At 38.2% G+C, this 23,758-nt stretch overlaps 2 protein-coding genes across 4 annotated transcripts in view; one reads left to right on the top strand and one right to left on the bottom strand.

Moving 5' to 3' along the window:
- Positions 1-17,961: 17,961 nt before the first annotated feature.
- CUNH4orf33 (chromosome unknown C4orf33 homolog) lies at positions 17,962-22,502 on the bottom strand. Of its 2 annotated transcripts, none has more exons than XM_054283879.1 (6): positions 22,217-22,483; positions 21,455-21,652; positions 19,912-19,972; positions 19,642-19,693; positions 19,338-19,537; positions 17,962-18,340 (listed from the first exon to the last, which is right to left on the bottom strand). In XM_054283879.1, the coding sequence occupies exons 2-6, from the start codon at positions 21,633-21,635 to the stop codon at positions 18,232-18,234; spliced, it is 603 nt and encodes a 200-aa protein (XP_054139854.1). In that variant the 5' UTR covers positions 21,636-21,652; positions 22,217-22,483; the 3' UTR covers positions 17,962-18,231. The 2 variants fall into 2 exon arrangements, with proteins under 2 accessions (XP_054139854.1, XP_054139855.1); XM_054283880.1 differs by lacking the exon at positions 17,962-18,340 and adding an exon at positions 18,395-18,464 and having other exon boundaries at positions 22,217-22,502.
- A 376-nt stretch (positions 22,503-22,878) lies between these two features.
- Positions 22,879-23,758, top strand: part of SCLT1 (sodium channel and clathrin linker 1) — a 32,489-nt gene continuing 31,609 nt past the window's right edge. For both annotated transcript variants that reach the window (XM_054283802.1, XM_054283800.1), the window contains exon 1: positions 22,879-22,972. The gene's annotated coding sequence lies outside the window, so the exon portion shown is untranslated. The remainder of the gene's footprint in view (positions 22,973-23,758) is intronic.

The following is a 23,758-nucleotide window of genomic DNA, read 5'->3' on the forward strand; positions in this document are numbered from 1 at the left end:
AAGTACAGGGTTAATTCCACTGTCTAACACATATTCCAGGTTTTTCTGTGCCTGATTAAAGACAGCAAGGGGGAATTGAACATGTCACACACCTTGGCAGAAATGGGCTGTGCCACTCACTGGATCCTTTCTCTGCAGAGAAGATCAGCACAGGTACTGTACATCATAGAAATTATTAGACAAATTTAGTGACACTGAAGCAGGGTCTGTAATTCATTAGACTTTTGCAGAACTTACCAGCACAAACCACATTTTGCCTGGATTCTGCCAAAGCCTGTGGAGATGGAAGCTGCAACACAAACATCTTTCCATGCTGTAGCTCAAGCACCTTGCCAAGCATCATTAAAAATTATGTATTTAGGGTAAGCTGTCTCCATTTTTACTTTATTCTTACACTTATTAAAGACATCTGTTGCTCAAAATGAGGTGTGTGTTCACTGGGTTCTTCTAAAATTGCAATAATCCTGCCAAAAAAAGTATTTAATATGATCTCCATCGATTTCTTGTACCAATCATTACAAATTTATCAAAGCATAAAAATGCATAGAATAGGCTGTCACTGGCTTTACAACAATGCTGAACTACACTTACCTTTTGGAAGTCAATTACTTTTCCTCTATTTTAGATAGAATTCACTTGCTCCCCAATGTGACCAGAATTTGAAGCAGCTATTAATTTGTACACAGTAAATGTAATATTCCTTTATAGCTGAGGAGAGCAGTGTGAGAGGAAAAAAAGATAAAAATTTCAGTGGAATGTTTGTATATAACCTGATTAAATTTGAGCCTCAATCCAGAAAGCAGTCCATGATATGCCAATATTTCAGAACTACTACAGATACTATAACAAAATAGAACAACTGCACTCAGAGTAAAGACTCAGTTGCCTGGAAAATCAATCCATATGGAAATACTGCTCTGGGACCTTGGAGTAACATGATTATTTCCTGAAAACCCCTTTAAAAAGACTAACACTTTGAAGATAGTAATATTTAACTTTTTTTACTCAAAAGGAAAACCTGTGCTAATTCACAGCATATCAGCACCTCATCAACATGGCACATTGGGAAAAGGGTGTGTCTGCTAAAGAAATTCAAACCATGAAGTAAAAAGGATTTTTGGGATCATTTTCCTATTGGCTGCCTTTTTTTTTTTGTTTGCTTTTTACATGCTCTGATGTAAATATTAGAATATTAGAATTTACACTGAAATATTAGAATTACACTGAAAAATCTTAGATATTAGAATTTACACTGAAAAAACCCCTGTAAATCCAGAGAAGATAGAAATTAAAATAGTAAATAATAAAATAAAGACTTCCCAAGAAAAGACAATTTTTTGTTATTGACATCAACTTCTTTTTTCTATATAGAACAGATAAGGATATCAAGATGCTTTTGCCATCCTGATTAAAGGCTAACAGGCTTTCTGTAATCCCTAACAGAATTTATACACTCCATTCCCATATACTATCATCAATTTCATCTTTTTCAGGTAAGCCTTATCTAATTTGTTAAAATATAAAAATGCAACTTTTTCTTTTTATAATTTACACCGCTGGTGTGACAGGACAGCTAATTACTCTGCTAATGTAGATAAGAGTTCCAGTCTCCTGTGTGGAGTATTAATCCAAATTTCTGACACATTTAAACCTTGTCCTCATGATATGGGGTTGAGTGGAAACAGTATTGCTTTGTGCTGAAAGGAGGAGTTAATCCTTCCTTAGCTTTGCTTTATAAATAATGTTCATAAGAGTACAGCAACCCCAAAAAACCCAAGGGGGTGTAATTTATAATTTCACACCACTGCAGCAAGAGGTGGTCAGAGTCTCTAAATTCTCTGAACACAGGCATAAAATTCATGATGTCAAAGAACATGGGAAAAAAGCCCACATCAAGATAAGCCACAAAGGAAAAAATTAAATTAGTGACCACTGTGGGCGTAGTGCAACTCCTATTTCAGGCTAAACCTCATTGAGATGAGAGTCCCAAGGCAGTCCTATTTAAACTAATTTAGCATAAAACACCACTCAACGCAATGGTGGCAATATCTAGTCTCACCTGTCTCCTGCAATTTACTTTTAATCTGTAACCTTCCCCACCTTCTGTGCAATTTCACAGCAGAAAAAATAATAGCTATAAAGGCTACTTTAAAATAGCATCTCCAGTTACAGACAATTAGTTCTAAAGACATTGAGGTACCCTAGTGCTTCTATTGAAATGTAAATATTTATGATTTTAACAGCCTACTATTCAAAGCAAGACAAGCTACTCATTTATCACACTTGCTTTTGTTCAGAACACTTTGAATAATATTTGCAGTAGAACACTTGGAATAATATTTACAGTCAACATTTTATTTTTTTTTTCGGGAAAGTAATTTTTTTTCCATTAGTTCCAAATTCAAATGTTCTTATTATTATTGCTACTAAATACTATGGCATCTTTTTCAGAAATTATAACAATTGCAGGAAAAGGGAAAATATTTCAATATTTCAAAAAGCACGTTGTAAACAATAAATTGGCCCGTTCATAAGTGCTGTGCCTGAAATAATTGTAAGAATATCCTTGCTATATTTTTGCCTCAAGACCTTTATCAGTGACATGTTCTTCCCATTTGCCTCCCCTTACTCATGCCCACCCTAGCCAATACGATTTAGAAAGGCCAAGATATCAAAAGCTAAATTTTAATGTTAATGTTCTATTAGAACAGTCCATTTTCTCCCCAATATGTGCTTCCTTAGGAATATTTTTACAGCTGCTCTCCAAGTCTTGAATTTCATTTTTCACAGTGGATATTCTACTTGTGTCTTGTTCTCCCTTAAAGATTGCACATAATCAAATGAGACTGGAATACTTCTCTATCAATATTTTGCAGTTTAGCATACAAAACAGGCAAAACCATTTCAGATGGCCTCTAGGACACTATCTAGCTGAATATAAGTAAACAAGTTTAGAGGTTTGAGATTATTCCAAGATTATTCACGATTATATCAGATTATTCCAACATATCCCATTCATTCCCAGTCATTTTTTAAACTATGGGCATTTTTTTTCAAAAGTTCTTAGCAATTATCATCCCATGGTAGTCCAGAAATTCTAATGATTTGCCCAGAAATAATTGGTAATGGGGCAAATGTTTTACATCCAAGTATTGTTAATGCACTGGGCAAGTTGCACTGACTGGAATAGCTCTTTTCTCACAGGTACTGGAAAGGCATTTTTACTACCTTAACCACAATTAAAGAACAGTCTGATGTGCAATTAAAAAAAATTCTAAATGTATTACAAAATAGAATTGAAGAGCTGAACTGCTGTAATGGGAAGGGAGAGGAAGGGAAAGTAAAAATGGTCCCCAAAAGTCACAGGTTTCATAGTCCCTCTTATGCCTCTGCCTTTTAATTCTTTTCTTTTCCTTCCTGCTTCAAGGGAAAACTACAGACTTTGGACAACCCCTTTTTCAGCCGTTCAAGCCAAATTGCTCCCAGAAATGGGAATGCACAATACACAGCATTCTGGTTTCAAACTCACTGATTATTATTTCAAGATAAGAAGAGGCTAGATAACACCAAAAAGTTAAATAACCATCAAGCACAATTCTCTTTTCACTGAAAAAAAAAAAAAACCCAAAAAAAAACCAAAAACCACCACACCAGGTAATCCCTGGAAAGTTTCTAAATGCAAGTTTTGATATTTCAAAATATTTCAGCTCTTAAAGGCTGCTGTTAAAGGAAACTGCCAAACCTGTCCTCCTGCTGGGAGTGGGAATATGTACATCCATAAACATGTAACCTAACCAGAAAGAGTAAACACCTCAGAAAAGCTCTGTTTTCATTTTCTAATGTGTTCTGCCCTTAAAACTAAAGGGATAATCATGGAATGACAAATTTTTAAAAAAGCAGCAAGGTCAAAATCTGTTGATGGTATGGTCAAAGTTATACATGAACTAGTTTTTAGGCCAGTTATATATAATAATATATATAACTTTTTTTAGGCTAGTTCATATATAACTTTTAGGTCAAAGTTATATATGAACTAGTTATGGGTCCATTTACACTTTAAAACAATGAGTTTTGGGTAATCATTCTCACAAGTTTCACAAAACCACACAGTTTCAAACTCAGTGGGAAGGTAACAACATCTCCCTTCTGTTCTAATTTAACAGAAGGCAAAGAGATGAAATTAAGAGACGCATGATGATACCCAAAGTCTCCCTAAGGAAAAGCAAGTTATTTTGTTGCTGGGGCCACAGCAGCATGCCAAACAGCATTTGTGAACTTGGATACCCTTCCTAAAATTGCAGCAGTGCACTTAATGAGCCATACTTCAGAGGTGCATAAAATTAGGACTGAGGTAGACTGCAGACCTAATAAATCTTTCATTAGAACTCGTTCAGGTATCACTTTTGCCAATGTCACAATGAAACCACAAGTGAGGGAAGGCCCATGGATTCCAAGGAAGAACTCCATTCCACAGTGATCCTACTGCTTGAGAGATGCTACCAAAGGCTTAGATAAAGCTCTGCTTTTGAAAACAGCCTGCTCCATACAGGCTGAGCCTGAAAACAGCCTGCTCCATACAGGCTGAGCCTGACACACAATCATTGCTTCATCCTCCCAGCCAGGGATACAGAATGCTCCTCAGGAACCCACAGAATTAGCAATAAACATGCTTGCCAGGTGTTTCCAAGGGTATCACATTGAGCATTTTTCACAAGCACTCAATTCAGTGATATTTCAAAATATCACTATTTTACTAAAAGAATTGGCAATTATGAAATCAGCAGTGGGGTGTTGATAGCACCTGAGAGTTTTGCCTTCAAGCAGCAACAAAGGGTTTAACTAGAATCCAGCTTAGTGCGAACTTGCAAACAAAATTAATTTATTCATAATAGCATAAGCCCCAAGAGCACTCAAGACTCCTTCCCCCTGCTCTCCCATTGACCATTTTCACCAGTATAGGGACAACTGGTAAATGGCAGAAACCTGCCAAGGAATATGGAGCTGGTCTAGGAGTTTGAGACATATCACCATATCTTATTTTCTCACTTGAGAATAACCAGCCATGGATCAAAGCTCCATAATTCCGAGTCATTAGAAAGACATTTCATTCCATCATCATTATTTACTGTGACTTGACAAATATGGTGAAGTGCTGAGAATAATAGCATCTATTTTCTTCTAATTTTTCTGGGGAAGAGGGAAGAAATGTACGTCCCTGCTAAAGGGCATGTGTCATATCAAGGTGTATGCTACACATGAAAACTCAGAAGAAGACAAATAATTTCAAAGTGGGAGTTTTGGAAGACTTTAAAGGTCTTCCTGTAGTATCTTCTATGCCACTCAGGTTCAAATAATTTAATAAATTCACCAGCTTAAAGCTTAAATGATTTAAGTAAGGACACACAGCAGGAAAAGACACATTAAAAGTAAAAGCCATATTCAGATGTAGCCATGTTAAAAAATAGAGAAATTGCAATGAGCCCTATGCTTAGGAGAGAGTATTGTGCAGTTAATGTAAGTAATGAACCTTTCATGTGAAATGATGTAGTGTCACAACTCATTTGCATCCCACTTAAAGTGTAATTAAGTTTCCCTGACAGCATGGCTTATGGCTGAAAGAACAGACCTGGCTGCTAAATTAATCCAGAATCCCTCTAGTTAAATAACACTCTGCAAAGAAAACTTCACACACTTTCATTTAAAGTTCCTCAACTTACATTTAAAGTGGCACTACTTTGAATTTCAGAGACAAAGGCTTCAAGATGCCCTCAGCCACAGAGCTGACTGGAAAACAAGTGTGCTGAACCCACACCAAGGTTTGGCCCAAACCACAGGGCACAAGACAATGCTGAAACCTGTCTAAATGTTACCATTTCGGGGCTTTCTTGGAACTGACCTACAACATTGCAGCAACTCCATTACCAGGACAGGGTCCTCAAATGCAGAAAAATGTCAAAAACACATTGAAAAGGTGCTACTAAACTTAACTACAGCAAACGAGATGACCATCAGTTGGGTCATTACCTGTAATGATACCAATGTCTGATTCTTTGGTAGAGCAACATCCAGCAATAATAAGCTCAATATTAGACAGGTTTTTTGGTTCTGATTGAAAGAAGCCAGACTATCTACCATTCTTTTCAGCTACCTACAAAAATTATTCCCTAAAACCATGTTACTAAAAACATGATGGGAGTGAGGAGTGAGTGGCTTGTGGTCTGGAGAGTCTCAGAGGGAGCATTAAATTGTGGAACAGTACTCCTAAACTGAAACAGGGAGTTGCATCTTATGGTTCATGACTCAGTTTATTCTCTACTGATTTTCATCCTGAAGGTTCTATTTAGAGCAAAGGAAGTTGAAACACTCCAGCATATATAATCCTGTAAGATTACATATGAAATAAATTACATATATTTCTAGATCCATATGGATCTAAGAAAAGTTAGCTTTTTTACCATGAACCATAAGTATGGACTGTCCAGAATAAACACTCTCATCCTATTTTCCTTTATATTCCTACCTGCATATTACAAACAGTGAGCAATCTGTGCAGTCTCTCCATGGTTCTGAAAAATCTCCTGAGAGGGAATTCCATTTTGGCCACTGGAAATAATCCAATTTTAGCAGCATCACAAGATCAGTCCCAAGAGCCACCCTGAAACACACAGCATGAAAATCTGCAAAGCCAAAATCTGTAACAGAAAGGAACAGGTACATCATGGCTATAATTAAACTGTAGTTGTTACAAAGCTCTGAGTCCTTTCCTATAAGGGGAGAAGTTGCAGCAGGTTTTTGATGAGTGAAAAACAAAAAATGTGTTTGGCAAAATGATCTGATGCTCTGGAAAATTATTTTATTCCATAAAATTATTGTACTCCATTTAAAGAAAGGGTAAGCTGGCAGCAGTTATTTTATACATAAAGAATGTTTGAAATAGACACAAAAACCATGGTTTTAGAAATGATAGTAACAGAACATGAACAACCACGTCTCTGAATTTGAGAGATTAAGCTATAGCTTTTTAATAGAAATATCATCACTACTTAGAAGACTGGGAAAAATAATTTCAAGTATTTTCCATTAAGGGATTGTTTCAGGAAAGTTTTTTGTGCCCAGAAGAGAAGTTTAAAGCCCCGCTTATCCCTCTGCAGTCAGAATTCATAACAATCAAGGCAAAACACAAGAAATATTCAAATGTAGCCCCCTAGAACTTGAACATTTGCCTGACTGTGATTTTCAGCATGAGACAACACGGTTTAACAAGCTGGATCAGATGGTTATTTTCATGTAGTTTCAGTCATTACTTGACAGTAGGAACTGATTTATCCACATCCACAACAGTAAGGCAGTTGGCTCCCAGATCCCTCCCACATTCCATTTTTGACTTAACATTTTCAAATACACCAAATGGCAGCTAGTGATGACAACAAGGAACGGGAAAACTCTCTGCAAGTAAATGCTATGAGTTCCACTAACCATTTCCACTTAAAAGTTAAATTCTCTTAGGTGTGATGAAACCAGAACTTAGTCTCTGTCTCTCATATGAAGCCACTTGGAAGTCTACCACAGTACTCTAGGACGTACCTTGCCAAATACTGCTGTGTGTTAGACACACATTTCAGGGCAGCAAAACTCAATTTTGCTTCCAATGCAATGGGGTTTTAAATTAATGTAGCAAGTCATTATAAGGAGTTAATTGGCATTAACCAAACCAGAACTGTAGAATAACAATTGTATAGTAATATTGTGTAACATTAAAAAGTAAATGCTATTATATTCCAACAATCAGGTAGCTACACATCACAATACTAATTTATTTTTTTAAGCAGCATAAGTATGTTTTTTGACTGGGACTGAGCAAGAAGTGGTGTTCTAATAGAGTTAACCAGAGATCACTTAGGGTCCTCAGGGAGCCAGAAAATTCTGAGGTTCTGTGGAACCACCAAGCCTAAAATTAAGGAAAAGCTCCCACAGTAGTTTTGTCTCCAACAGCATTCTGCTGAAATTCTGAAATTAAGGCCACTGCACACTAGAAATCAGCCCTGGACCTTTGAAATCAATGGAATCCTCCATGTAAGGAATACAGCTAAATATATTCTCTGCCAGTTGTTTGTATATACCTTCTGTATTTCCTCTAAAACATTTATTCCTTGTAACTGTATGCAAATAGTCAATTTTACAAAGGATGCTATGTATTCTCCTTAGATGAAAGGTTCTATTTTGCAGATGACATTCCATTCGGAATTTAACCCAAAACACATTAAAGTCAAAAGGAGAAAAAAACCCCTACATTTGCCTTAAAGCCCAGTCTTGATTTTTGACAAAAATAAACTGCTCCTACTTACAAATCAGGTCCCTGAATCAGTTTCATCTCTTCTTTAGGTATTGGATAAAATGGTTATATATTCTTCCACTCCTATTAAATAGTGTAGAATTCATTCTTCTTAAGTGGCAAAACCTTTCAATGAATTAATGAAAAGAAAATCAGAGAATCATTTGTTTTATGAGGGATCTTAAAGACCTTCTCATTCCAACACCTCTGCCACAGACAGGTTGCTCAAAGCCCAATCCCACACAGCCTTGAACAGTTCCAGGCTGGAGCACCCAGAATTTCTCTGGGCAACGTATTCCAGTGCCTCACCACTACCCAGTGAAGAATTTCTTCCTTCTATTTAATCTAAATCTGCCCTGTCTATATATAAACTGAGAAGTGCAAGCCTTCCATCAAAGCCCTAAATTTTTCCATTTAAAATTTCCATTTGAACTTTTCACAGTGAAAACCACTGATTTTTCAATCAAACACTGATGCAAGGCTACAAATTAGTTTCCATGTTTTAAACTTACAAAATAGTGTGTGTGTGGACATTTTGGGTCAAGGCAGCCATGTCTAAACCACTACCACCCTGAAAGATAACTGCTTTTCAATGTTTAATTCGCTCTTACTGTGGACAGTGCTCATAAAGGTAACGTAACAATAAAGGTTTTCTCTTCTACAGCTCTCTCAAAGTCTCATCAAAAACAAAGGACAATCATGAAGTTGTCCAACCGTGTTCTCTAAGCACAGACAAATATAAAACATTAAGATAAATCAGGAAAATTACTCTCTTCTTTAGCCTTGGTTACTGCATAGTTAGATATTACAATACCTGCAACAACCTGAGTGCTACCCATTAGGACAGAAAGCAGTGGATGATAAAGAATATTTATGTGCTTATAAGAGCAGTGGGCTCCACTTTTACTCACTTGATGTACTTGCAGAAACACAAAATGCTGCAGACATGCATAAAAGTACCTCCACAAAAATCTAGGATACCAAAAAAAAAGCCCTTTAGGGCTTTTTTCAACAAAAATCAAATATTTTGTTGAAAAATACATCATCTTACTCTAAAAACATTAAATTAAGTGTGCAGTTAGCTGAAAGTCTGAGCTACTGAAAAAACACCTTTGCATTCTGCACAATGTGCCAGTGTGAGGTTGGACTTTGTCACAATTAACAGGGGAAAATCAGCTCTGTATTTCATGGAGTTTAAGTGTGAGCTTGAATGTAAAGAGATACTCAACAGCTTTCTGGTTTACTGGATAATCTGAGCCAATTTTCAAGGGGTACAGAGGGATCCTGTTATTACTCAAAGGACATAATTTCACTGCTTAACTTTAGCACAGTAGAACAAATTAAATGAAATGCACAGGTTTTAGAAACCAGAAGGAAATAAAGATTACAGAGAAGATGGTGAAAAGAACAAAAATTGTTAATTGGAAAACCATTAAAAGAAGAAATACTAGAGAAATCAATTTTACCATTATGGCTCTCACCTATTTTTACATCATTAGAGAATCCACAATTATTAGAATACCAGATTGCACTTCTTACTGATCACAAAATGATCTAGATGATGCCCAGCAAGTGCCAGAATTTGGCCCAAACTTGATTCAGTCTAAATGCTTTAAATCTAATCCATATCCAAATCATTATAGCAAGGTAATTCTAACAGAGTTTTCTGGGAACAACAAGACTAATTTAACAAAGCCAGAATGGACATCTGAAATTACAATCTCATCATCTACCATGCCTCCTGCAGAATTTGGTGTGACTTCTCTGGTTTCAGTGTTCCAATTTAACTTGATTCCAAAGGGCTGTGCTGTACAAGGGGGCTCACTGCAACTTAGGGCCTGACACAGCCAATCACAAATATCAGCATTCCAGATTGGGAAACAGGTGGCATCATTTGTTTCCTCCAAATTAGAGCTCTTCCAGTGTGCAATGGCTTTTAACACCCAGCCTTTCAGATCCACACATCACTTGAGGCTCTGCCAACCTTTCACCAGGAGATACGGAAACAGCCTTCAATACCAGTGCTAATGGAGCTTAAGCAAATATGAAAAGCTTCAGGTTGCTTCAGAAAACCTGTTAAGATATCAAATGCAAGCACACAGTTTACTGAAAGGTACACAAGCAAAGAAAGCTTTTCTTACAGAATAAAGTCTCAGTGGATTCCTGTTGTCTCTACTTGTGTGAAGCTGGTGATGGATACTCAGCAAAATGAGAGTCTGACAGCAATTACAAACTCTTCTAACAAGACCTGAGATTCTTAGGTGGTTTCTAATGCAGTAGAGGGCTCAGGGAACATGGAACACAAATCCATTGGAAAGCAGGCTTCACAAAACAGCTTTTAATTAGGATGTTCTAATTAGATGCTGAAGAGACACACAATCACCCACAATTAATTCTACTCTTGATAAGGCTTAGGGAACATCACAGCTAAGTCAGAAAAGACACTGGCAGTTTAACAGTAACTTTCAAACCTGAATCTTCCAAGAAGCAATGGGAAAACATTCCTTACTTTTTACTTGTTCTCTAAACTCTCTCCCACTGTGTGCCCTACTGAAAACCAAAAGAACTCATTTTGCATAATACCTGCAATTTATTTTTAAACAATCCAGTCCTTATGACCATAATTAAATTCATTCCACCTGCTGAAAAACTAGGCAATTAGTAGTTCTAATAAACTAGCCATTAACTTGTACTTAGAAATGACTGATTTTAATAGCAGTATATTTAAGAGTTTAAAGGAATTATCACATTTGTCAATTAGCACCATCAATTTTTAATTAAATGATCTTTCTACAAGTAGAGGGAAAAAAACCCCAGATGTTTCATTAAGTTTATATGGAGCAGAGAATTCTTCTGACTAAAAGGCAATTTTTAAGGGCTGTTTTGGCTAAACCAACATTTTGAGACGTAAATGTTGATACACAAGCTAAAGACAGAAAGGAGAAAAGCTGCATAGATCTTCAGACAAAACTCTTCTCCAAGGAGGTTTTTGTGGTCTTGCTAATCAGGAAAACAATAGGTTTAATCAGAAAAAACAACAGACATTGTTGAAAATTACAGAGGACTTTCAGAATACATCTATACATATGTAAATATCTATAGATGTACTTTATACATATAGAGAGAGGGAGAAGGTGTTAATAACCAGAGAGGTTATTTACTCTGCATATCACATTACAGTGAGCACAAAGCAGTCAGTCAGTGCAGGTGATACAGAATCTGTGCAATAACCCTCATTTTAACAGATAAATTCCACATCTTATAAGCAAAGCCATCAGGATTTGAAGCACTTCAGGCATTGTAGACTCAGGAGGATGAAAGCAAAGTCTTGGCACACTCAAGCTAACACATGCAGAATGTGATTAGTCTTTCCTGTATCATTTACTAAACCTGCTAATTAATCTGGAGGGCCTCACACAAGCATCAAATAGACAGGCTAACTGGTATGGAAAGCAGTCCATTTACTTCTCTATTATACCTAAACAGGTGCAGAAATAAAAAGAAAAAAAAAAAAAACACTTCTCATTAGCTCAGACATTCTTTTCCTAAGCATTAAATCTCAATAAGTCTTGACACTTCTGAGGTGCAGCATGTGGAAATGGACTCAAGTCTGAAGGATTCCAGTATATAAAAAAATTCCCCTTGTCTTGAAAGACTAACTTTGTGACTTGGAAAGTTCTACTGTGAGCACATATCAAGCCAAAGGCACTGGCAAGATAAAGAGGTTTCCTTTTAGGCAGCAGCCTGCACTTAAAATCCAAAACCATTCTTCATGCCAAAGACTTCTCTAATGACCATCTCATCAACAACATCTGAACAGATAAAATATAGTCCCCACTTCCTACTCAAAGAACAATATTAACAATAATCTGACAGAGCTTGATGCATGAGATCCCTTAAAGGAAGACTTGACTCCTGCTTTGTACATTTTTAAAATACAAATAAGATAGTCAGACCTATTTAAGAGTGTAAGGAAATATGATTGATGTTAGTTTGAACAGTGATTTGTGATATACAGGCTGGTAGCACTCCACCTATTGTCTTCAGCACAAAAGAGCCTGCAGAGGTGATTGAAGGGATCCATCCAAGAATATAAAGGAGCACAGAAAGGCATTATGGCATCAACTACTCAAGAGCTCAGAGGTGAGCAAGTGCTCTGCAGCCTTCCACATTTTATATTTAATTTCCAGCCTATGACTGTATGATCCTACATTCCACTGAACAACGTGTATCGTGTGAACTTCACTGAGACTGTGATCAGACAGGAACCAGAACTGCCTGCCCAGTTCAAGAAACTGGAACAGGCTGTCCAGGAAAGTGGTGGAATCACCACAGTCCCTGGAAGCATTCAAAAAAAATGTGATTATGGGACGTGGGATAGTGGTGAACATGGCAGGGTTAGTTTAAGAGCTGGACTCAATCTCAGAGGTCTTTTCCAGCCTTAACAACTCTATGATTTATGCTGTACTCTCATTCCACCCCATAGAGAGCATGAAGAGAATGAATCTGTTACCAGCAAGACATGTGGAGATTCCCCATTCTCTCTTCATTTATGGTTTCCACTTAGCCCACAACAGCAAAGTCTGAGCTTCCCAATTCCCTGAATTCTGGCAGCTTTCTGCTTCCACTTCTCACTAGCTTTGCTCAGCAAGAGAGTTTTGAGAACATCAGCAAGGAACTCTGCTTTGCCCCCAGCTACTAGCACACAGCTCTAGTATAGCTTGTAAGTAATGAGAAACCACTGCAGGGAATCACAAAACAATCCCTTCAGTTGGGTTTCCAGCTACAAGAGTAGCTGCAATATTTCCAGCCAACAATCCTTCCAGCACAGTAACCTTTTTACATAGGTAGATGCCTAAAAAAGAGTAAGGAAGAGAGCACATGCTTATCTTATCACACTCCCAAATTCAAATTTATGCCGAGGGGATTTCTTTAATCTGATTTTATATACTTTAAACCCATCCCTTCATCTTTCTGCCATGTCCCTTTTCCAGTCAGCCTCCCACTGAGTCCACAGAACCTTCTCAAGCACACAGTGGCAGCAGAGTGTAAAGGGAAATATCACCTTGCTCTGCTCCCAGCATGGCTGAAGGCAGCCCCAGCCTGAGCTCCCAATCAAAGGGCATTCCCCATCCCAGAACCTGCCCCTGCCAGGCACAAAGAACACTTCCCACTGACAAAGGCAAACCCTGGCAATTCTGCCTGCCGGGGTGGATTCGTGCTCCCAGCAGATTCTGCAGAGAATTCACCTCTCAAGCTGTGCTCTTTTGAAAAGCTGCTTCACAGAAATTACAAAAAGGCTTCTGACAATGTGGACCTCTCACCAAGTCCCAGCATTTCATTCCAAAAGTCACAGGAATTTAAGGAGCTACAAGACCACAGTTCTCTCTTCTGACATCATGAGCTACCCTCTCTCTGAAACCACTAAATATTTTGCTGAAATTAAAAAGGTTTAAAGCAGATACTTGGCATAAGAGGTTACAGCCTACCCTGTTAACATTTAGGAAACTAATATGCAATTTTAAAACAAGAACCAGTTCTTTAAAGTGCCAGACACTATTAAATATAAATGCCATGGCTTGTATAAGCTATAAAGCACTGAGAAAGTAGCAGTTTCCAAACAGTTTCATTTGCTGAAGGAAGCAAACTCAGCAGTAAGAAGTGAACCAATTACATTGCCTAGAATTAGAGATGAATAATTTTATGACAGCTACTAGTGGCACCAAGATATAAATTTCATTGCCTGCAGAGGCTGAGTTCAAGAGAAATAACTCATGAAATGAAAGGCAAGATTAAATTGGCAACAAATGTGCTCTACAGAGGGAATTTCTGTATTATAAAAAGGTAACATCTGAAAACTGCTTTTTTTCTCCCCCACTAGAATCTGTTCCATATTCCAAGAAAGCCACTGGACTAGTCTGGCTGGGCTGGTTTTAAAACAGCAGAAAGGACGTGGTAATTTAATTTTACTTGAGTAATGTTTACCTCAGCTATTTTAATAGCTCTGGTCTACCACATTTAAAAATACATTTGTATTTGCAAATACACTACAGAACTGGCAGACCGTATTTACACACACACTTTGTGAGAGTCTACAGCATAATTGCTGAAAATGAAACAGGAAAATATTTTGGTATGTTCATAGCCAGTGCAGACACAAACAGTGCATCCTGATCCATCACTGGAAAGCCTCCCACAGACCCCCTGCAGCCAAGGCTTTTACTTGTTCAGGAACAGAATAATGAAAACAAGCTTGAACAGAACGGAATTCTCCTGACAATGCTAATTTCAGCAGACAGACAAGTAGATGGGAAAAGGCCTAACTGCAATACAGTTTATGATGAGTGTTGTATTGATCTCACTGAGGCTGTTTATATGTTTATACACAGCTGTTTACACAACCTGTGCAAATAAATCAGGCTTAACACACTTCCCTGTACTTTTGCTGAAGCACTGCTCAGAGACACTGTAGTAAACCAAAGCACTCAACAAAAGAAAAAGAGAAAGGAATCACCAACTAAATAAATGCAGGTTAACTATCAAATTTCAGCATCATTATTCTACAAGTACCATAATTAAATACAATGAATTCCACTTTAGAGATTGCCTTGGTACCAGGGAACAATTCTTTTAAACTTTATGTGCAGCAAATTATGCACTGTGCCATTCACATTTCCAAAGGATTTTTACATGGTCAGAAATCAAAACACAAAACATTCTGGGCTGTGCCTTTCAGAGGCACAAAACAGTCTTGAAGAAAGGAACTGCAAGCAGCATAGTACTTAATATCACATTCAGCAGTAATTTATCATCATGGTGCTGGCCAGTACAAATATCAACTCATTCATGTATCTAATAACTGGAACAGATAATGCAGGAGTTGTATTAACAACAGCAATCAAAAAATATATGGTCCTGAATGAAATTAGAGCTTTCTATCTCTACTATCTGACCTGGCATACCAGAAAAAAATATTTTAAAGTTTTCAAAGACATGAGCAAAATTGTACTCCTGTTAAAGGCGTTTGCATCCAAAAAAACCTCAATGTGCAGGATCACTACAAGAAATCTTAGAAGCTGAAGTTGCTCCAGCTTTGTGTTAAAGGTACAAATCACTTTTTACATTTTTGTATTGAAGAAAACAAATTTTCTATCCCTCTTAAGCCACAGTTTTCATGTTGTTTCACTGCAGGTTGTTTGAACCACTGAAGCCTCACCCTTGAAGGGGTGCACCACCTCTCACAAAACAGCCTCTATTAAATGAAATAAATTCCTTCAGAATTCAAAACAGCCTTTTTGGAAAGTTTGCCAGAGACTATTCATGACATATGCAAAAAAAAAAAAAAATTAAATCCCGAATAACACAAATCATTTGAACACCAAACAACTACTTTTATACTACAGATTGACTGACACCTCGTGGAATTTATCTTCCATTGGTTTTGTCTCAAAACTTATTTTTGAAAACAGCCCTGCAGGAAAGCAAACATTAAAACTGTAACTGCACAGATGACAAGCGTTTCTTGCAACAAAAATGTCTCAAATAAACCAAAATAAACCACCATCAGTTTGACTGAAATATCCTTTTTCTAAAGCAAGGATATAGCAAGAAGGAAGGGATCTGTAAGGGTGACTAGGCTGGCAGCACCAAGGCACAGTTTAGACAACCTTCTTCTCCCACCTAGTGGCAAGAAGCAAAAAGAACAAGGTCTTTGGGGCTGCAAACATAATTTCCACTTTCTGGAGCACCTAGCACTTGCATTTCATACTACAAGGACAATGGTTTTACTTTAAATTACTTATTTGGGGAAAATAATCGATTTCCCTCCAAGTTCATCACTTACAACCAAAGTCAAATCCAAAGCAGTTTGAAGTAGGAATAAACAAGAGAAATAAAAATTTTATTTACTATCTCTTACATACAAAGTATCATTCCTCAGAGGAAAACAACCTTTGTGAGAAAAGCAGTACACCCATTTTGAATCTTTGCACACAGTTTTTTGACAAAGTCTAAAAGTTTTGCCAAATGGCATTTTGGTTTTGACTAAAATTTTTCAAGCAGCTTTGAGACACCAATGTCTAGATAATACTTTAATCAATATCTATTGAATTATTCATTATTTCAGACTGACATTCATGATTTCAGACTATTTTCCTTTAGAAAACTGTACATGGATAGAAGGTAGAAAAGAAGCCAAACAACTGATGGTACAATACTTACAATTTTCAACAGATGGCACTTTACAGCAAGGAACCTATCCTGTCTAATTGAAACAGAGCAAATTGGATGGCTGAGTGCACTGACATGCCAAAGTCTGCCACAGGGAAAAAAAAAAAAACCCACAAAAATCTAATATCTTCTAATTTGAAAGCACAGTTCTATAAAACTGAAAGCACAAGGAGGGAATCTAGAGCTAAACAAAGCATGTCAGTTCAGAGTTTATCTCAGATATTAACCACACTGAGATGTCCTCCACAAAGGTCAGATGTTCCCACCTTCTTCTCAGGCAGAACTTACAGCTAGAGTGAAGCTGAAAGGCAGCAGAAAAAATGGGACCATCAAAATGTGTTTATTAAATCAGCAGCCACAATCAAGCAGCAGCTGCTAAGCCAGACCAAAAAAAAGGAACATATGATTTGTAAATCTGGTGACCGTTTACAGATTAGATGTTGCCACCTAATATTCAATATTGTTAAAATGACTCATGCCCATACACAGAAAATGTACACCTAGAGTATCTCCAGCCTTCAGAGGAATGCCAAAAAAAATTCTCAGACAACTGAGATAAATTCTTGAAGTGATATGACAAGCCTTAGGAAAAAAAAACCTGCTTTTGCATGCACACAACTATACCAAAAGATTTTACTAAGCATGATTTGTCCCAAAAACTTCACCTGAAATACATAAAACCTTTTGTAAATCTATCCTCTGCCCCTAAACACCATCAGGCACTCCACAGAGAGGTCTGTGGGACAGAATAAGTTTCCCCTTTGGCATTAAGCAAGGGAAAACTTCATGCACAGGAACATATGGGAAAGGGCAGTGCTATCCCTCTGGCAGGCCAAGTACTGAGCCTCCAAAATCCATTCTTTCTTCCTCCTGATTGTAAGCAAAAAACCTAGGCACATAAGGATCTCCTTCAGCAGTCAACAAACAAAGCAGCAGCAGTTAAAATACAGCAACTAGAGTAAACCAAAAAAATTCAATCAGGTATTGGCTATTACAGGGACCTGTCAAAGGTCTCCATGGTGAGAGAAAGACGAGAATCTTGTTTCTTGATCAGAAGGCTGGATTTATTGATATATGATATATAATACATTATAACTATACTAAATAGAAGAAAGAGAGAAGTTGCAGAGCTGCTAGCTAGGCTAAGAACAGAAAGAAAGAATCTATAACAAAGTTGTGTCCAGGGACTCTGTCCCCAGCTCGCTCCTGTGATTGGCCTTTAATTATAAACATGGGAACATGAACCAATCACCAATCAAAATAGGTGCATCCTATTGCATTCCACAGCAGCTGATAATAATTGTTTACATTCTCTTTCTGGGGGCCCTTGCTTCCCAGAAAACAAACAAGCCCCAAAGAAAGGATTTCTGTGAAAAATGTCTGCGACAATTGGCCTTCAGAGCTCTCACAAAAGCACGGCTGCAATTTCAGCACATTTTTCTTCCTGCACTGGTAGCAGCAGATTCATCTCTTGCACAGATTAAAAAGTCCAAGCCGTTCATACATTTAGAATCAACAGATCCACAAGCTTTGCAGCTGATTTTCAGACTGATCCATGATTTTGGTGCCAAGGAAAGCCTTGCTAATCTGGTACCTACAACCTCTGCTCAGAATGAGGAAGTTGTTTCCACACAGCTCCAGCCAACTTCAACACTCCAAAAATTCATGCCTCAATCCATTCCTTTAGTGAGAGATTTCCATATATCTGATTCAGGCTGCTTCCAGTCTTCTCCTGTTAGTGCTTTCATGTTCAAGTCTTTGAAAAACTCCAAACGATGACTGCAAACAAAAGAGAAATAAACAAAATCCTAACTTTTGTAGTTATCTGTAAGAGCAAAGACAAACAGAGTAATGAAATCAGCAAGGAACAGTCTCTTCACACAATTTCATCTGCTACCAACATCTGAAAAAGACAAGGGTTTTTATGAAAGGGTTAATATAGAAAGAATTCCTTCTTAGAAGGTATTACAGCCATACTCCAGTGCAATACAATAAATAAAAATAAAATAAAAACTTCCATTTGGCACTGAATACTGATATGCTTTATTAACAATAGCTCAGATATTTTTTAATATACAGTTGCAGAAGCTTATTTTTTCTTAAATAAAGGGTAATTTATCTAAAATTTACCCTACCCCACCATCACTTACATTGTCTGATAAGTTTCATAAGAGCTATAGGGTGTCCTCTAGAGCTGGTTCATTTATACAAAATGCTCAGGAGTAACAGGTTTTACCAGATCATCTCAGCCTCACGGGCAAAGAAAATAAACAGACCCGAAGCACAAGAAAAAAATCCAAATTCTCTGTGTTTTTTCTGCTGATACCAGGTATCCTTTAATTATATTTTTTTGTAGTTTATTCTGCCTTTGCAATTTTTTCCAGAGCATGGAACCATCTGTAGAGGTGAAAGCTTTTAGAAGAGTAGGGGAGGAGCAGAAAAGAGATTTACTGGAAATGTAACTGGTGAAATTATCACTAAAACAGCACTCCAGGAAGAGCTGAAATCAAGAAGGAAAAGTAGAACAACCTACCCATGATTTAGATGAGAAAGGTGATAAAAGCAGATGCCAATGGTACTGAATGTGTCATTTTCTATGCACTTATCATGGAAACCAAGCACTAACTACAGTGCTTTACAGAAAGTACAGCACCAGTGGATCCAGAGCTAAGTAGTATAATAATATTAAAGGCATTCAATCAAAAACCAGATCAGCTTTTTCAAGTATTTCAACAACAGTGCAGCCCTTTTACAGAAGAGTTCATTTTATGCTTACAAATCTGGTTCCTGTCCTTCCTGCACTTGGTGTGGAGGCACAGGATAAAGTGCTTCATATTTTCTCTCTTCTCCCGAGCCATGAATTGCAAATGCATTGAACTTGTCAGCGCATGGTGGGAAATAACTCCAAGGGAGAAGAGCTTTACCCTCCCATCTGGTTTCCATTCTGGTCACCTCAAACTCCAAAGGAAGTTGTTCCTGTTAAAGGAGGAGAAAAAAAAAAATTAAATAAGAGGTATTGACTATCTTTTGATCAGAAAGCAGGTAAATAAAAATCATTATAAATGTACTTGAGCACTTACTTTCCATGCTTTTCTTCTGCCAGAAAGCAGCAGCAGCAAGTACTGCCCATGGCTGTCAAAGAATCAGAGCACAGTTTTCCTGAAATTATGTCAAGTTATTAGTGCATTATAGCACCACAAATATGTACATTCCCCACACTGAGCCAGTTTCTGTGTCTAGTCCCCCTCATACCATACATGTGTCTCACAAGCATCAGAACTGCAAGTGTAAAAAATAATAAAAATAAAATCCCAAGTTAACTTTTGGGATTTTATCAGTGCTGCACTTACGGACAAAGCTCAACTTCCAAATACTGCTCACTTCTGTCACTCAGAAAGAATGCTTCTACAACTGAAAAAAAACAAATCAAACAAAAAAATTTTAAAAAACCCAAACAAACAAGCTGTCAGTGTTTAATATTAACTATTCTGTAACACCCTGAGATCTTCATATCCCATTAATACAACTCAGCTTTCATGGGTTTTGACTATGCCATGCCAGAGCCTGACTCACTACTGACACGTACACAGTAGCTACAAACCAAATATTCAAAATGCTGTGCCACAAAATTCCAGCTTCAGGAGCTCTTATCTTCAATTGCTGTGATCACAAAGAGCAATTGAATATTACTTATTGATTAATATTTATTAATTTGAATAATTTAATTTGAATTGATTTGAATAATTAAGTGAATATTACTTATTGATATTACTTATTAATATTTCAAAACTGGAATTTGTAAAGCTAATCAAGTCAGTGTGGCACTTCATAAAGTGCCACACTGACTTGATTGGCTTTACAAATTCCAGTTTTGAAAACACTTAGCTTGATGCAGCAGGGAAAGGAAATAGACGGGAAATAGACGGGATCACATTCAGAGCAGGGTACGCACCCTGTAACTAAAACTGTTAAATCTCCAAAATAATAAGAAAGCACTTAGCTCTTCAATGGTTTTTCCCTGTAGAGGGATATTTTGGACAGAGGATTACTGTTCCAGGTGTACTTGAAAGCTGCATATGACATTGGAATCACGTTTCAGGAACACAAAATACAACTACAATGGTGTTTCTCATGTAAAACTACAACAGTGCTTCTTGCAGCAATGCCATTATTAGAAAACTTCAGTTTGAATTATGATATGACTGATATCTTCATTTATTTTTACTTAAGCATATTTATTATAATAACACCAAAGAGAATTTTAGTAGAGCTTGAATCAGAATAGCTCAATAATCAGGATGTGAGGAACTGCTAGAAATATTAAATTCTTGCATTACTGAAAGCAATGGGTAAAAGCGACAGTATGGACAGGAAAGGAGAAAACACCCAGCACTACTATGAGTTTTTTCCCTATTTCATTTAGGTACAATTTGATCTGCATTTCATGAGATGTAATTTCTGCATTTCACACCTTCCTATTCCTCTAAGGAACTCTGGAAAAATGATTAAAACACTTCACTTCTTAAAGCACAAGTCGAATCCATCTTTAGGATTTCACTTCTCCTTCCACAAGGGCATTTAAATCTATATATATAAACCACAAAATTATTTTGATACTCAAATATGTCAAGACTCTGATAGTTCACAAGTTGCATCGGTAACCCAAAACCTAAGTTTGAGTGCATATACTATTAACAGGATCAGGAAGTCAGCTTCAAAATCATTGAAATCAACACACATTACTGAACTCCAGTTTTGGGGTTGTTTTGAAAAAAAAAAAAAAAGAATTATCACAGATTGAGAAGTCACTTTAAAAAAGACCAGGCGTATGAAATACAGAGAAAGATCAGTGTCTACAGAAATCAGATATATCTGCAGAAGAGTTACACTTACCCTCATAGTCCCAGAGCCCACCAAAAGGTTTCCCTGGCTCTCCGGGAGGTGCTGGAGGGTCATTAAAGAAAGGAGCCCGAATTTCCATCAGCAATCCTGCATTATCCGGCCTCAGCCCTATTGAAACCGGCTCGTGGCTCACAGGCAAACCATCCCAGGTGTGCTCAATAAGGAATTCCATCTTCGGGTACTACACAACTGGAAAAGGAAAATTGTGTCAAAGAAGATCTCAGATTCCAGCTGCACATGAACTGCACTTTGGCTGCCCAGGAAAAAAAACGAACACACGCTTTGGTCAATTACCAAATCACGTTTGTAAGCATCAGAACTGAAACAAACTAGCTCTGTAACAAAAAACCTAACAATGTTACCTATCTGTAACAACATAGTTACATAAATGCCGTTTCTCATAGCGTTTATACCTGCAGGGTTACAAATTACACTGACATCTCGTAAAGCTTAAGGCTTTTCACACATACATCTAAATAAATACCTTCCAAAACCACCAGAAATACTAAACAAGAGGACAGATAAACAAAACGGCCTCCATTACATGAATTTAGAGGATTTGCTAACATCAGAAAAACAGACTGAGAGGAAAGCTTTTAATGCTTGAGACACAAGGAAATGAAACAACTAGCTAGGGCTTTCATTTGCAGTCATTGCCAACCAGCCTTTCCTTAAACACCTCCAGGGACGGTGTGCGGCTCGTTCCAAAGACGAATCACTATTGTTATAAAGAAATTACTCCTAAAGTCCAACCTGGGCTGTGTCCTCTCCTCCTGCCGCCGGTTCCCCGGGAGCTGCGGCCGCTCCCGCCTGCCCACAGCCCCCGGCGGGCGGAGCTCTGCTGCTCCGGCCACAGCCCGATTGTTGTCCCGAAGGGAAATTTAAGCGCCAAAGGCAGCTTTAACCAGCGAAGGGAAGTTTAAAAACCCATCTTTAACCCACAGCAAGCAGACAACCCCCCGCAAACAGAGTTTAACGAGGCGTTCCTCCCACCCGGCCCCAGGGCCCCGCCATGGCCGCTCCCCACGTGACGGGGGCGGCGCTGCCGGCCCGGAGAGAGAGGCCGGGCCTGCCCCGGCCCTCAGCGGTTGTGAGGCTGCTCCACGGGGCCCTGGAGCGGCTGTGGCTCCGCTGGTACCGGGGCTGCCTCCTTACCGAGCGGGCTCTGGGAGGAGCGGAGGGGCGGCTCTGCCCGCTGCCCCCGCCCCGCAGCACCGGCGGCTGAGGGGAGCGCGTCCCGCCCTCAGCGCCAGCGAGCTCCAGCCGCCTTCCCTCCCTCGGTACCGCTTTGGCTTTCCTTCCCTCCCCCGGCACTGCTCTGGGTTATCTTTCCCTCCTCTGGCACAGCTCTGGGTTATCTTTCCCTCCTCCGGCACAGCTCTGGGTTTTCTTCTCCTCCTCCGGTACTACTCCGGGTTTCCTTCCCTCCTCTCCAGCCGGACAAGCGGCCTTTCCCCCCGGGGCTTCGTGGAGTTTTCTCGGGGAAAGCCGGGAGCGAGGCGCGGCCGGGTGAGTGCGGGCAATGAGGGCTTAAATTCGCTGCCAGTGTGAAGGTTTTGAAGGTTTTGCGTTCCGTAGGTTTGGCAGTGAGGGAAGTGCTTTTAGTTAGCGAAACCGCAGCAATTAAAACGGCTAATGAGGTGATGGCCAAAAGCACGTGTTTTTGTAGGAATGGCTCTTTGGTAATTGTGAAAAACGCCAATCGCTTGCTTTTAAAAAAAAAAAAAAAAAATTGAAATTTTAGTAGTAATAAAACGGTTATAAAAATAGTGATACAATTAGAGTAATAATAATTTTGACAATTTGAATTAGGACAATATGAGACAATAGAACCAAAGAGTTACGGACGTCCAGGTACCTCTTTCTGGGCAAAATAAGCCCAAAAAAAGATCCACAAACAAAGTATTAACTCTTAAAAACAACAACCGATTGCATATTCATACACCTCATGCATGATGGATAAATTCCATTCAAACACAGGATTCTGTCTGGTCATTGTCAACTTCTTCCTCTGAATCCTAACAGCGCCTTCGAGGCAGGAAAAAGTTCGGTTCTTCTGATAAGAGAGCAATAAATTATTTTTCTCTGAAAGATTTGGGTGTCCTGTGACTGCAGTCTCACTGCGAGTCCTTTCTTTAAAAAAAAAGCATCCTACATAGCATAGTTTCTATTTTAACATTTTGTTGCAACCTACAACTATATTTAACACACTACTTAAAAAAATTAATACAGCATAACTTTCTAACACAACACATATAACATTCGTTTTAATATTTGTGAAGAGCCAATCAAAAT

The sequence above is a fragment of the Melozone crissalis genome, unplaced genomic scaffold (assembly GCF_028551555.1).
Source record: "Melozone crissalis strain CALT ecotype California unplaced genomic scaffold, PUWL_Pcris_2 ptg000039l_1, whole genome shotgun sequence".
In the NCBI taxonomy this organism is placed as follows: Eukaryota; Metazoa; Chordata; class Aves; order Passeriformes; family Passerellidae; genus Melozone; species Melozone crissalis.

Coding starts and splice junctions, on each gene's coding strand:
- CUNH4orf33 (XM_054283879.1), bottom strand. CDS start 21,635: ATGGAATTCCTTATTGAGCACACCTGGGATGGTTTGCCTGTGAGCCAC. Junction 19,973..21,454: donor TGGGCTCTGGGACTATGAGG/GTAAGTGTAACT, acceptor GTTTTTTTTCAG/TTGTAGAAGCATTCTTTCTG. Junction 18,341..19,337: donor GAAGGACAGGAACCAGATTT/GTAAGCATAAAA, acceptor TTTTGTTTGCAG/TCATCGTTTGGAGTTTTTCA.